Below are 15,034 nucleotides of genomic sequence, written 5' to 3' on the forward strand. Positions count from 1 at the left end.
GGTGCTGGTGGTGCTGGGACAGACGAATCGACGCGCGCACACACACACACACACCTTTTCCTGGGGCGGAAAGAGGCCAGGCTGCAACAGGAGTACCACACAGACTTGACACAGACACACACACACATATAGACACACATGACACAAACACACACTCGTAGACAAGATGACACATGCACACACCAATGCACAGACACAGATCTACTTGGATATGTCCCCATGCACTGAGAGCCAGGCACACACATACTCACACACGTGCACCCACTCAGGCCCACGTGCCCATCCACAACAGGATGCAGACACACACATGTGCACACCACTCCCGGGCTTCACTTGGGGATGCACACAGCCGGCAGGGCCCAGGTGAGGCTGCCCGGCGGGATGACTCATGCTCGGCAGTTCCCGTTAGCCAGGCTGCAGCCGGGCAGCCTTCCAGCAGCGGGTCAGACACACACACAACACTGCCGGGAAGAGGCCCTGGCAGCCTCCCGCCCCTCGAGCCCATGGCACCACGGGCACAGCCCTGTCCTTCAGGTGGGGACACTGGGGCATGGGTCTCACCTCTCCTGCCCTGATGTCTTCTCTTGGGTTGGGCAGAGACCCTGTGCTCACCTCTCTCCCTGAGGACCTGCCCTGCTCTCTCCGTCAGGGAGCCAGTCACTCATGGGCACAGGGAGGGAGAGTTCTCTGTGTCCCTGGGTGTGTCCAGCGTCTGCCTGGGTCTGTCGGGGGTCTCAGCCTGCCCATCCTGTGTGTGTGTGTGAGTCTGGCTGTGGGGGCCTGGGAACAAGGGCTAGCTTTGTGCAATCAGGAACCTTAGGGCAGAGACCCAACTTTGTGTCCCCCAGCCCCATTGGGTGTGTGACCCTGGGCTCCTGTCCCAATGAAGTGGCCTCACTCCATGTGACATATCCTGATTGTCTGACATGATGCACACAGGGCTGTGGTGGCTCCCATCAGCTCTGGGGGGAGGGAGAGGATGGAGCTCTGGGTGGGGAGGCCAGGGGGCTGCCCCACCTAAGCAGAGGCCAGGAGGGGAGGAATCTCCCATGGCTGCTGAAGAAGGAGCTGAGCCGCGCACCGCTGAGTGGTCCCTGGGGCCTCTGGCTGGCCAAGGCGAGGGGAGGCTGGGGCAAGGAGTCTCCTTGGGGCCACTCTTGCCCTTGGTCTTGGTGAGCGCTGGGTGGGCTTACACTGTCCTGCTGGCGCCTTGCTCACTCTGCAGCCGGGGAGTTGACTCAGCACTGGCTCTAGGCCCCAGATTCAGGATGAGGGTGGGCAGGGACCCCACCCTCCCCACCCCAGGCGCTGCCCCCTCCTCTCCTGCCTGCGCTGAGGCAGAAAGCTGGCATCACCTGCTGTGCTCACCCCCACACTCCCCCTGGGGCTCCGTGGGCCCCATTTCATCTCTGGGAGGGCCTGGCCCCTCGGGCAGTGTGTCCCACAGGTGGTCAGCTGCAGCTATGTAGAAGGAGACTGCCCACGAGTTGGCCCTTACCCCACAGGACCAGCCAGACTGGCCCCTGCCTCCTCCCGCCCATCCCTTCTCCCACCTGCGGGGCCTTGGAAGCCCCAGCCTGGCCCCAGGGCCAGGACAGGGGAGAAAGCTACCTGGGTGGGACCTGTGTAGCCCATCTGTGCTGTCCCCTGCCCATCCCTGTTCCCAGCCGAAGCCTGGCCACACGCCTGCCTCAGAGCCCTGCACTGCCAGGAGCTCCCATCGTCACGCCTGGCTCCAGCCTGTCCTGATGTCCCCCTCTGGGGACAGATGCCCCACTGGGGAAGGCCACAGCAGCTGGGCATGGCTCAGGAATAGCTGGCCCTGCAGAAGCATGGAGACATAGGCCCAACTGACAGCCACCCCTGGCACATACAAGACCCCACACCATCTCTGAGTGTCACCCACAGCGGGGCCTGCAGTGGTTCTGGGGTGCCCCATGCTCTCTTCCATTGGCATACACAGGCTCGACCTCCTCCCTAGGACCACTGTGCCAGGGACATCAGGGGCCACACCCCAGCCGTGGCCCTGGCCCCCTGGTCAGGGGTCTCAGGCTTACCCGAAAGCCTCCTGAGACTGGGTACCTGGGTACCAGAGCCTGGAGTGCAAGGCGCTGGTGGGGCCACAGTGAGGAGCCATGGCTAATGGCCATATCTCCCCAGGCCCTGCCCCGCCCCCCCCGGCTGCTCTCCGCCCGCTCCAGGCAGGCAGGGATGCCCAGAGCATCAATGATTGATGCCTCCTCGCGGCAGCCACGGCAGCATAAGCAAAAATAGCTCTGTCGTTGTCCCTGCCCCAGCCCAGCCCAGCTGGAGGGGCACAACGGAGTGGTGGGGGCAGCTGGGAGCTCCTCAGCTGCTGTCTGCCCTCCCACCCAGTCCCTTGCACAGAGGCAGTGGGGGAGGGCTCCAGGTCTGCTGGCCCCGGGTCCCTAACTGCCTCACTCCCCCCTAAGCTGAGTGCCCGCTCCAGGCCTGGCGCCCTCCTTCACTCACCACAAGGACTTGGGTCTAAGGACCCTAGAGGAGCAGGACACGAAGGTGTTCCCCAGGGTGGCGGACCCCTCCCTACCGCTCATCAGGTGATGCTGGGAGGCACCAGGATACTGTGGGGCTCAGGGTGGAGTGGAGGCCAGTCACTTCCGGGATACAGGGGAGGCTGGGCTGGGTGGCAGAGGAGAAGCTGCCCCTCACCCCCATTCAGCAGGGCTGGAGCTCAGGGATGGACTGAGGTGCCCTGAGAGGAGCCTGGGAGGGCCACAGGGGCTCTTTCTCCTGACCACACTGCACCCACCCCCTCCACAGGCCCTGGGGGACTCATGGCTTGTGTCTCCTGCACCCCTACTTTAATAGGGACCTGTCTCCTCTGGCCAGTCTACCCCAGCAGGTGAAGCCTTTTAAACTTGACCAGCCGCCTGCCCTGCTCGTCACCTGGAGGCTTGGCCCTCAGCTCATGCCCCATGTCCTGCCTGGTCTAACCCAGATGCTGGCCCAAGGAAGCAGGGGCCACCATCAGCTACTTGGGCTGCCCCCACCCCCTCCTGCAGCCAGGGCGGGGCACCCAATGTTGGGGTCACCTCTGCCGCCTCCTCTAAGTCTTGTCTCCCCCAAAGCAGCACCTCCTTGGTGGGGTAGCCAGGGGTCGCCAGGGTACAATAGTTTCCCGTGGCTGCTATAACAAATAACCACAAGGCAGTGGCTTAAACCAACACATTTATTCTCTTAGTCCCGGGTGTCAGCAGGGCTTGCTCCTTCTGGAGGTTTCAGGGCAGATCCTTCTTGCCCTTTTCAGCTTCTAGAGGCCGCCTTCACTCCTTGGCTTGTGACGCTGCATCGCTCTAATTTCTGCTTTCGTCTTTCCATCTTCTCTCAGACTCTGACCCTCCTGCCTCCCCCTGAAGGACCCTTGTGATTACACTGGGCTCAGAGGCATAACCCAGCACCATCTCCCCATCTCAACAGCTTTAACTTAGTCACATCTGTAAAGTCCCTTTACCTCGCAAGGCCCCACATGCACGGGTTCTGGGGATCAGGATGTGGACATCTCTGGGGGGATTCAGCTACCACCCCAGGTGATGCAGATCAGCCCACCCTTGGGCCTGTTTTGTGGGGTCATTTCATCCTGCACCCTGAGGTCACAGTGCCGTCCTCACTCTTCACGAGGTCCAGACAGGGTGTGGGGAATGGCTGAGGGTCGGAAGAGCTGGTTCCAGCCCAGCAACACTTCTCACTTAGGCCTTTGAGCCTGGGCCTCAGTTTCCCCACCTGTACATGAGGACGACACTCCTCCTACCCCTTTCCAGCTCCCAGGACTTTGAGGATGGCAAGGACAGTGGATGATGGGGTCCAAGCAGTGGGTGGACAGCAGGGCCGCCTGGGGCTGACACTATCCCCAGGTGACATCAAGGCAGGAGAGAGCTGGCATCTGGTCATCTTCCTGCAGTCACCCCAGTGTCTGCCCAGCTCTGGGCAGTCTGCATTGCTCGCACACTGCATTGCTGGCCGTCGTGTCCCTCAAGAAGCAGGGCAGGGACAGAAAGCTGTGGCCCAGGGTTCAGAGAATGATCTCATCTGGTAATTTTTAAAATTAAAATTTTCAGTAGCTTGGCTGAGAAGGACCAGGGAGAGGGCAGGTGATTCATGCAAACAGGACAGGGCCCAAGGAGATCACACGGTGGAGAAACGTGAGCTTGGAAGTAGACAGGCAGAGTGTGCATTGGGGCTTCCACCCAGGGCCTGATGGCAGCGTCTGGGGAGAGCGAAGTCAAGCTCACTCACCGAGGTTGATTTCATGAGACTGGGGATGGGGGCAGACAGGGAAAGCCTGAGAGGAGAGCCGGGAAGCCGGGAGGGGAGCTGGCAGAAGGGCAAGGCTGACCCATGAGTGCCCCTTGCTCTGGGGCAGGTGGCAGCAGGAGGGGCTGGTTGTCCATGGCCCAGACTGGCCCTGCTCTGCCTCGGGGCTGGCTGGTGACCAGGCCGAGAATCAGGGCACTACGACGGAAGGGGTGGCGCCCCTCCTCCTGCCCGCAGACAGCGGACCCTCACCCGCCCACACGTTAGGAAGGCCTAGGTTCTGGGGATTCAGGGGGCAGGCAGGGCGGCCGGGGCGGAGAGCAGCAGCTGCCGCGTGTGGGTTGGCGTGTGATGATGGGGTAGCACGGCACCTGCGCATCCCCGGCCGGGGGGCAGCGCAGGGTGTCCGCTCCACGTGGGGCTGCGACACGACGGCCCGTACAATCAAATACGAGCCTCTCTTCACGCCACATCCGGGAGGCGCAGAGGAAGAGCCCCGCCCACGCCCAGCCAGCTTGCCCGCTGCTCCCTCGGCCCTCGACTGCGCATGTGCGCGGCGGGGGCCCGGCGATGCCACGCCCCCTGGCGCCGGCGCACTGACGTCACGACAGCGAGCGCCGGAAGTGAGGCTGGCGCGCGCCGTTGCCGGGCAACTAGTAGGCGCGGGCCGAGAGGACGCGGAGCCCCAGGCTGCGCCCGCGCGGAGGCGGCGGCGCGGGGAGGTGTGCGCGGACCCCAGCTGGGCGCCCAGGCCCGAACGCTCCCAGCCCGCCCCTCGGGAGCCGCAGGCCGCAGGCCTTTCTCGAGGGCCGCAGCCGCCGCCTCGGACCCGGCCCGGGCTGCCGTGCGGCCCGCCCCGCGAGGGGACCACCCCGACCCCACTGTCGGGACTTCTGGGCGCCGCCCTCCCCGGGCGCCCGGACTCTCCGCGTCTGGCCAGACTGGGCCTCCGGACCCCTGCCCACCCGGCCCGGGCAGGACCCCGCAGCGCGCCCACCTTCCCAGGCCGATCCGACCCCGCAGCACCTTAGTCTCCAGGACACACCCCTGTGCTGGACTGGTCGTCAGCGTGGAGGAGGAAGCTGGTCAGCGGCCAGGTCACTTCCCTTGGGTGACCAGGCTGCGGACGTTGTTTGTGTGCGTTCCACAGCGACACTGGACCCACACCAGGCCATTCACACTCCCGAGGAAGCCACGGGCAGCTACTGGGCAGCGGCGAGCAGGCGGCCCCCACCCCCAGCACAGCAGTGTGTATGTCTCCTGAGCATCTTCCCGTCGCTTCTATGCGGGCCTGGCGGCTCCAGCATGCAAGGCCAGCCGGAGCTGGGGGGAGCGCCTGGCCGGGTGCCCGCTGTCAGCGGGTCTCTGAGTGACCTCTCAGAGGGAGCAGGCGATGTTTCCCTCCACCACGCTTCTAAAGGCAGCGGTGCAAGTGAGGCATTGGTGACACAGAGTGGTGATGACGTGGAGTGGGATGGGGATGCCAGGATCTCTGGGCGCAGTGAGGGCTTTTCTACCTGCACCACCAGTGGTCTGGACCCAGGGGAACACAGCAGTGCCTGGGGGGAGTTTGAAGGCTTTCGGGAATCTTCAGCCAAGTCTGAACAATTCTCTCAGCCCTCTGAACTCCGGGAGAGGCCCATGGAACCTAAGCCACTGAGAACCACTTCTGCCCAAAAGGAGCGACGTTCTTGCCAGCTTCACCAGAGTGGACCCCAGGTGACAGGAACGGCCGCCTCACCCTCTGAGGTATTTCTGAAGTTCTCATCTTCACCATGTTGTACAGGAAGTGTTTTATACACTGCAAGGCCTGCAGACCTCAGGCTTTGGTGGGCTGGCCAGGGAGGGGATCTGCTTCTCTCCTGGCCTTCGTCCTCTTGAGCCAGAGAAGGAATGAGGCTGCGGAAGTGGAGCTGGGTCACCCTCTGTGCTCACTTCTTCCTGGGTCTGGCTACAGCGGCCTCCCTTTCCTTCCTTAGCCTTCCGCCTCCAGTCCGCCTCCTCTCCATCAACCCAGCTGTGCTTTCCTGGCCCCAGTTCAGGGCACGTGGGGAAAGAGCATTTTTGTCTGAATCGTCAGTCTACTTATTTAGAAAACCTCCCCAGAGTCACAGTTGCGTCCGTGTAATGACCGGGCGCTGGCGCTGGCCCCAAGGGCCCAGCCTCGTCTCCCTCGCCCCTAACTCTCCCCTCCCCACCTGACCAGCGGTGTTGACCTTTTCTGTGACAGCTTCTGATCCTTCTTTCTCGTCCTCCTCTTCCTTCCGTTGCTCCTCATTCTCGGCCATCTCCTCCCAATGGTTTACGCCAGACACCTTAAGAACGAAAAAAGCGAAGAAGGGAGGCGAGAGAGGGTTCTGCTCGTTCTAGGGGTGGACTGTTTTCTAAACCAGTGTTTCCCTGGACCTCACCTTCAGCTCTGCTGTAATGCTAGTTTTGAAAACAGGACTTGTCTCCCGACACGACTGATACATCAGGGAACAATTTGAGCAGAATGCAAACTTTGCAGGAAATACGAGGTGAATGCAGAAAACCACACCCAGTGGAGCCGAGGTGCGTGGGAGTACCTATACCACACACATGCACACCTCAGCCACCCCCGTCGTCTGGGTTTACACACCCACCCTCACCTGGGGTTAGGAGCCCGCCCAACCTCAGACAGTCGCCTCCCAGGACTTCACGCTTACTCACAACCTGCCAACCTCAGATCTTTTTTTGAGAAATGCCTTATTTATTGTAGTATGGAGGGATCTCTCAGCCGGTTAACACGTGGGAACCGTGCTAATGTTTTTGTTTGTGTCTTTTTTTCATGTGTCACTGACAAAGTTTATGACTCTTGAGCCCTAATCCCACTTTTCCTGTACGCCCTGTGGTTCCCTCCACGTGGGTTGCACAGCACAGTAATTCTGAGGAAGGAATATGTCATGTCATGGTAGCAGTAATGAAACAATCCTTTACAAATGTCATTTGTAGCAAAATTATGTGTTTGGAATAAGGTGACGTGACGTGTGTATTTCTCCTAACTTTGGTGTGTTTTCTTTTTTCAGCCCAGTCTCAGCTACGAGAACGTTTTTAGGTTTGCTTTTCAAGAAGTACCAGTCAAGCAGGCAACTGAAGATGTTTTCACCTTAGACCATTTCTTAGAAATAAGCAGTGAAGAAAAACCTGGACTTGCATCTGTACATAAATTGCGGTAATGAACTTAAATTGGAACTAAGATTTCTTGCAGCAGCTCTGCATTGATCCTTTTGGTTGATAAAGTGGACGCATGAGGCCATTTGTTGTTACCTTTATAGAAAATTTCCCACCACCTTTGGGTCGCAGGGCCCCCGTGGAAGGACAGGGCAGCACAGGTTGATGCTCTGGCCGTGACCCCTCCTCTCAGAGCCGTGTTCAGGCTCCCCCTCCGCACCCCGCCTCCTGCAAGCTCACCAGGAGCAAAGTGGACCTGGCGGTGGCAGTTCCTCACGTCTCAGTGTGAGTGCTGGGGTGCGGAGCTGGGGCTGGGCGACGGGCACAGGGACCTCCTGGGGGACTCGGCCACAGAGAAAACACGCCAGTGCCCTGGCAGGACATTCTCAACCCACAGGGTCAGCCCGCCCTTGGGCTCCTGGGGCCACCTGCGAGGCTGCAGGTCCCTGGGGCCAGTTGCCTAAGGGAGTTTCCACCGCAGTTGTTTGCCGGTGGCCATGCTCTAGACACCCTTGCACGAGCACTGAGAGGAAAACAAGGTTAATTTGGGGGGTGTGATGGGTGAAGAGCTCGAGGCCCCAGTGGGAGGAGGTGAAGCTGGCGTGAGCCGGCTTGCCAGGTCCCTCTGCGCTCTGCTGAGCTTAGTCAGAGAGCTCTGCAGTCAGGGCCGCCGCTGGGGTCTGAGCCAGTGACTGCCCCAGGGCACCCCTAGCAGAGGCTGGGGAAGAGGCCTGGAGCCCAGAGGGCTGCGACCATGTTGCCCAGATGGCCGGTGTGCCCTGTGGGTGTGGTGCTTCCCCAAGGCCTGGTCCAGGCCAGCGGGTGGGCGGACGGGCCTTTGGTGTCAGTGTGGGCCTGGGGCATCTAGAGGCATGGGTGGTCCTGAGTGTCGGGACTGGGCAGGGCTGGACGCTGTCGTGAGATGAAGGTCAGTATTACTCTGGGGTGCTGAGGCACGAGGCTGATTGGGAAATGATTTGGGCACGGCGCATCGGTCCTACTGGAGTTGGCTGTGCGCTGCATTGCCTTGCCTGCCAGAGGGTGGGCTTAGCAATGATGATGGCGCATAATAGACATTGACTCGTTTGTTCACTCCTCTGCATGTTCAGTCTCCTTCCAGTCTCTGAGCATCTCAGTCTATGGCACCCAGCGTGGTTCTAAGCACCTGCGATCACTGGGGGACGAGACCAGTGAAATGTCTGGCCTCTCGGAGCTTCTGCCCCTTGGAGGAGACACTCAGTAATGGAAATAAGTCAGCACCAGGGATGTGCTGTGAGGAGAGTGATGAGCAGGGCAGAAGGGAGGAGTGCTGCGGGGTGTGCAGGGTGGGGGACGTTGACCGGATCGATGAACAGGTGAACGACACAGCCCACGCTCCTGCAGAAGGCTCTGTGTGCAGAATTCTACAGGTCAGGTGCCCTCTTTGTTTCTATTCCAAAGGCTTTCTAGGTTACCTTTTAATTAATGCATCTCTTTTCCAGTTCTGAATCTAGAAAACTCTGGAGAGCTCTTCAGAGTGCAGATACCACGTTGGCTTCCCGAGGCCTCTGGAGCGAGTCCCGTTGCCAGGAAAACTTCTTTCTCGTTCTCGGAATAGATGCTGCTCAGAAGGTGAAGTGATTTAGGTGGAGGCGGGGCTCCTGGGGTGCGGTTGGACCTCACAGCGACTTTGCCAGCCGCCCTGTGGCCACGGCACAACTGAGAGAGCCATCTGCCTGGGTGAGGGTGGAGGTCTTGTTGCCCTTTCCCCTGAGCTGGTAAAGCTGCTGACTCTCCGAAGGCGACTCTGGCAGGGTAGGGGTGCGGGAAGGGGGAGGTGGGGTGCGCCTTGTCTGCCTCCGGCAGTTTGTTGGCATTAGGCACCAGCCCTGTGCCAGGCCGACAGGCGTCCAAGTGCACCCGGCCCTCGGCACGCAGTGCAGGAGGCGCCATAGGAGGATGCGATGAGTACACTGTCTGCCAGAAGGGCGGGGGCCACCTGGGAGCTCCCCTTTAGGACCCGTGGAGGGTGGGAAAGTCTGCCAGGGCACAGGGGCAGGCAGAGTGTCCTCTGCTTGGGGGCCGCAGGGTGAGCCTGTGCCACAAGTGCTGATGGCGGTGGTGGGCGTGGGGGCCGGGGGCTTCTGCGGGGACATGGGGATCATGGGTGCCACAGAGCGGCGGGCGCATGTAGAGGTGTGGCGTCAGCCACGAGGTGGGTCCCTGAGCCCATGACCAGAGGCCACAGCACACAAGTCTCACTGAGACACCAACTTACACGCAGTCGGGCTCGTAAGTTAGCAAAGAAAATGCAAATTATAGTGAAGGCTGTCTTCCAGCAATCATGTTGGCAAAGACCTTTTTCCATTTTTAGGTAATGTGGAAATTTTCAAACACGGAAAACACAAAAGGGGTGGCCAGCAGGCCCCAGTGAAGACGGGGCACGGGAATGGTGGTCGTGTTGGCCAAGGGGCCACACTGAGCCGGCCAGGAAGGAAGTGAGGGGCTGGAAGGAGCAGAGAGGCCCAGTGAGGGCCACCCTGGCTGTGTCTTCGTGCAAGGAAGCAGCCGGGAGGACAGGGAAGGGGGAAGCTCAGAGGAGGGGCAGCTCCAGGCCGTGGCAGGCCAGGGGGCTCATGCTGGAGGTGGCAGCACAGACTCCCATTGAGAAGGTCGAGGGGCACTGCAGTCCCGAGGAACAGGCCAGCCGTGAGCCAGGTGACAGGAGAGCAGGGACCGGCCGGCCGCCCACGGCAGGCCTGAGTGTGCACGAGTCACCCCCATGTTGCCACTGTGCAGTGTGATGTGCTGGAGGGACCTGGGGTAAAACAGAAAAGCGGGAGAGAAGACGACCCTTTAATCTTCCTTTCCGCTGGCTGACGGTGGTCTGTCTCCTTAGACCCTTCCTGGAGGCCAGGGTCATGCTGTGGAAGGCTCAGACCTCAAGGAGCCTGAAGAACTCGGTGTGCGCAGCTTCCGTCTACACCACTGCAGAGCCCTGATCCAGACCAAGGTGAGCTGCCCCGGGGACAGGCCGTGGGGAGACCATGCTGGCTGCTGGGTCTCCGTGTTTGAGTCGCTAACTTGTTTTCTTTAATTCTTGTGGACTTGTGAAAAGTGACCGTTTCACTCCAGGGCAGACAGGCAGAGCGTCACTGCACCGCAGTACAAAGTTGCCATCCACTCTGGGGGCAGGGCAGGGCATGCAGAGGTGGGCGCGTACGGGGCACTGGCGGGAGGTGGGGAGGGGCTGCAGGGAGGTGGGAGGGCGGGCAGGACCAGGCGGCTGAGACACAGGTCCGAGGGGGCAGCCTCAGGGTCTGCCCGGCAGCTTTTCTCCGTGGTTTGAAGTTCCTGCCATGGCTGCCGGCATCCCCTGGTCACGGTGGGGCTCGAGGCAGGAAGAAGGGGTGGGCGGGGAAAGGGTCCTCTTTCTGCAGCCCCCTTTTATTAGGGCAAGGAAACCGCTTCCTGGAACGGGGTCTGCCCACCCTCAGACCAGGTATTGTGAGGAGGAGCGCCACGACCAGGCCCAGCCCCCTCGGCTCGTGCTCTGGCCTGGAGGGGCAGCACGTGTGGCCCGGGAGCCCAGGGCACCGGTGGGGTTCACGTGTACACGCCGCGCCCGGCCCCAGCCCCAGGGAGAAGGCAGCAGTGGCCGGGGGTGGTATGTCCACCACGAGGGTCTGCCTCGACAGTCTCTGGTGTGGAGAGTGCGTGGAGGGGAGGGGCAGGTACAGGCTGCTGCGTGTGGCCCGCTGGCAGGGGACGGGGCGCTGGTGTGGAGCTGGGGCAGCGGCTGGGGCGGAGGGAGCGGGAGACCTCAGCAGGAGCAGGAAGTTGGTGTGAGCAGCCTGCCCAGCAGGCGGGTGGCGGGCGCCATGGGGCACAGGAGAGGGCCCTCGCCATCCGCCTGCACAGGGCCATCTCCAGGGTGCTGGAGCACTCGGCATTCATCTGCCCTTTGGAAAACGCCACAGGGCAGGAGGTAGAAACTCCTAGAGATGAATGGTCCAGGCCATTTTAGAGCAACAAGACATAGAAATGTCCACAGTGACATCATTCACGGTGGCCCGCTCGGGGACATGCCTACCAGGAGCTTTTAGGTGGAAATTCTTAGTTAGTCAAACAGCGGACACTGCAGGGTGAGAGCGTGAAGAGCGGTGGCATCTTCCACAAAGAGCGCTAGACACACAGCATGAGGGCCGTGTGACCCCACCTAAGAAACAGGACCCACAGGCCCAGGTCATAGAATCACTTGGGACGAGGAGGCCCGACGTGGCCCCAGGCCCTGGATGCACAGGTGGCCCTCCCCACGCATGGTCCTGCCGTTTGCTCCGGGAGAAGTCACGGAGCCCTGCGCTCTGTGCTCTGGTTACACTGCGTACACTGCGGGATGAGGCGTTTAAGGCGATTAGAGGGAAGACGAGAAACGCCCAACAGAGACTCAGCACCGGACCCAGGGGCGGGGCGGGCGGCCCGCTGGCATTGCCATTCGCTAACCACGTCCTTCCTTTGCCGTCAGCTCTCAGGGACGCCCGGCGGCAGACAGGGGAGCCTGATCACATACAGCCTGTTTCTGAAGACCCCCTTCCGTGGAAACGCGCAGCACATCACAGTTCCAAGGAAAAAGATTTTCACTCCACGTAACCTAAAAATGACACTGTTTAATAGTGATGTTTGCTAAAACAGGAGTTCTTTGTATCTTTCTGAGGAATTTTACATTTTCTTACCGGTTTGGTTTGGTACTGGAAACCAGAACTGTTTTGTGGAGGTGTTTCCCAAATCCCGAGTCAGTTTCCCAGGACGCACTGTGGAAACCCGTCCTGCACCCACCAGCCGGTTTTGGGGTCTCATCAGGTCAGATGGAGGCTGTGACCTTCAGCAGAGCCCGTCCTCACCAAGAAGGGGGCACCCTGTGAGGACCCCAGGCCTGGTTTCCCGTGCTGCACTGCCTGGGGGCCTCGCTCAGGTGGGGGCCGTCACTGGGGACAGCTGTGTGCGCCCCGTCACACCTCGTCCCCACTGGTTTCCAGTGCAAGGGGCTGAGGGCACACGTGAGGGGCTGAGTGTGCTGTTCTGAGCACTCGCCTACCCAGTGCCCACCCAGCGTCCTCTCCGCATACCCTCCTCGGCTGAGGCCCACTAGCTCTCCCTGGTTACGGGCTGAGGAAACCCCCTCCCGATGGCAGAGCCGAGCAGTGGGCACTGACTTTTATAAAATTTTATGAAATAAAAGAGCCGTATAAGCCTGTGTTCTTGCCGATTCATCCGCTCTGCGGGGACGGGTGCAGGAATCCTGTCACTCCACCCTGCCCCACCATCCCTCAGGGGAAGCCTGGGGGTCCGAGGCTGGCAGAGTGTCCAGCACACATGATGTGGGACCCTGGCTGTTGCTGTCCCACCAAGGCCACACTCGAGGCCGGGAGACCACAGTCGGGGGCAGCCTCAGACACCAGCTCCATTAACCCAGGTGTCAGACCCGAATAGTGGCACAGTGGGGACACGGTGACTGGCAGGTGTCACCTGTCTCTGTGCACCCCGGCACCCTTGGCCACTTGCCTGGGCCACACCATACGTGGCTGGAAGCTCGTGAAGGGCGAGACAGGTTTTTTTGGTGCCGTATGTTTGGAAAATCTGCCTTAATTTTCATTTTCAGCCAGAAAGAGGTGGGAATTTGGAAACTGCTTTTCTACCAGCTGCTTCTGTCAAAGGGTAGCGTCCACCTGGGGTCTCCCGGGGACCTGCCACAGTTTCCCAACCTTTGGTTAAAGTTAGACTTGACAACCCAAAGTATGCTGCCCTGCGCTCTGCCTCCTCCCACCCAGTCCGCGCGTGGCCGCCGGCATTTCACTGTCCGCACAGCCGCCCTCCTGCCCCAGCCAGCCCTGCGGCCGGCTCTCACCCGGCTCTCCCAGGAGTCCCGGGTGCAGCGGGTCGCCAGCGTGCACTCTGCGCCCCTCTGGCTCTGCTTGTCCCGCTTCCCTTTCAGTGAAGGGTGCCGCCGCCCACCCAGTTCCCCAGGCCGGGATCCGCGGCCCCTCTCCCTCCCTCCCTATCCATCACACACCAGGGCTGGCCCCGATTCCATGGCCTGAGGTCTGGCCAGTATGCTTGTGGGGGAGCTTTTTGAACCAGAGACCTGCACGTGTAAGTGCCGACTGGTCACCTCTGGTTCAGACGTACAAGTTGTAAGGGGCTGTTCCTCTCACCCTGAGCAGAACAAGCCCAATCAGCACAGAGCTGTGGTCTAAAATCATCAGAGAGTTGAGGATACAGAGACCTGAAATCACTAAGCAAAGGCAGAGGCCCATGGCTGCCCATCCCCATGGCGGTGAGGGAGGGGAGACTCTAGGACCTTGGAGCCCAGCAGCAGGTACGGACCACCCGCCAGCTCTGGTCTTCGCTGGGGCCCGGAATAGAATGCCCAGAGCTGGGTGTAAGGAGGGAAGACTGAAAGAAATTCCCCCGGGGTGCCTGGGGCCCCCAAGGAGGCGGCAGCCTCTCTCGGAAGGTGGTAGCCGGAGGGCCGAGAGAAAGCCCCGCTGGGGGGCACACTGGAGTTTCTGCTGCCGACTCTAGAGGATCCGCAAGGCAGCTGCGAGCGCTGTCTGGGGCAGTCAGGCCTTCACAGGGTGGGGGACTGCCCTCCGAAGGCTGAGGAAGGGGCTGCAGGGCAGAAAGACCTGGAATGGAGAGTGAAAAGAACCCCCCGGTGACCTAAAAACAAGGCAGGCAGGCTGTGAAATGCAGGCTGACCTCCAGCATCTCGCCCGCTTCGCTTGGACTCCAGGCCCTGCTGAGGCAGGAGTTCGGACACCACCCTCCAGACACGGGAGGTGCTCACGAAGGCTGCAACCAAGTCCAGACCTAGCCCACTGCAGGTAAGGGTGACCCATTCTCGCTCCAGGAACCCGACAGTATCAATACCGTCTACTGCCATCTCTCTGTTCTCTCATGCGGTGTCTGGCACACAGTAAAACACCACAGACAAGGCGGAAGCAGCAAAACGTGCTCCGCAGTCAACAGACGCGGAACCAGAGATGGCCCAAACGGTGCGAGTCAAAGACTAAAATAACTATGGAGGACGTGGTGAGGAGCTAGTGGAAACGTGGACAACACACGGGAGGAGATGGAAAATTTTAGCAGAAACACGGAAATTATAAAAAACAAAATGGAAATGCTAGAAATGAAAAATACAACATTGTACATAAATATTATTTAGATGGGCTTCATAGCAGACCAGACAGCAGAGGAACAGACCAGTGGCCTTGGAGACTGGTCAGTAGAAAATATCCACACACAACACAGAGAACAGCAGGGAGGGAGAACAGAACGAGTCCGCGACCTGCGGGGCGGCGTCAGACGGTGTACCGGAGTGCCAGAGCAGGACCCAAGAGCAGAGAGAGTAGTGAGGAAGTACAGGGGAACTCTCCCCAATCCCAGAACCTCCCTGACCCCAGGAGGATAAACAGGAGGAGAGTCAGCTGTGTGTGTGCCTGTGCGGGTGGTCACTTGAAGCCACACACATGATGGGCGCTCACAGGTGGGCAGGCACGCACGCACTGGA

General features: G+C 60.5%; 1 protein-coding gene across 1 annotated transcript; it reads left to right on the top strand.

Moving 5' to 3' along the window:
- Positions 1 to 381: 381 nt before the first annotated feature.
- On the top strand, positions 382 to 12,718 carry CLBA1 (clathrin binding box of aftiphilin containing 1). Its single transcript, XM_058567916.1, has 8 exons — positions 382 to 442; positions 2,471 to 2,579; positions 4,403 to 4,916; positions 4,954 to 6,042; positions 7,341 to 7,486; positions 8,967 to 9,096; positions 10,364 to 10,477; positions 11,990 to 12,718. The coding sequence occupies exons 1-8, from the start codon at positions 382 to 384 to the stop codon at positions 12,149 to 12,151; spliced, it is 2,325 nt and encodes a 774-aa protein (XP_058423899.1). The 3' UTR covers positions 12,152 to 12,718.
- Positions 12,719 to 15,034: the final 2,316 nt, after the last annotated feature.

This window comes from Diceros bicornis, chromosome 24, assembly GCF_020826845.1.
Source record: "Diceros bicornis minor isolate mBicDic1 chromosome 24, mDicBic1.mat.cur, whole genome shotgun sequence".
NCBI lineage: Eukaryota > Metazoa > Chordata > Mammalia > Perissodactyla > Rhinocerotidae > Diceros > Diceros bicornis.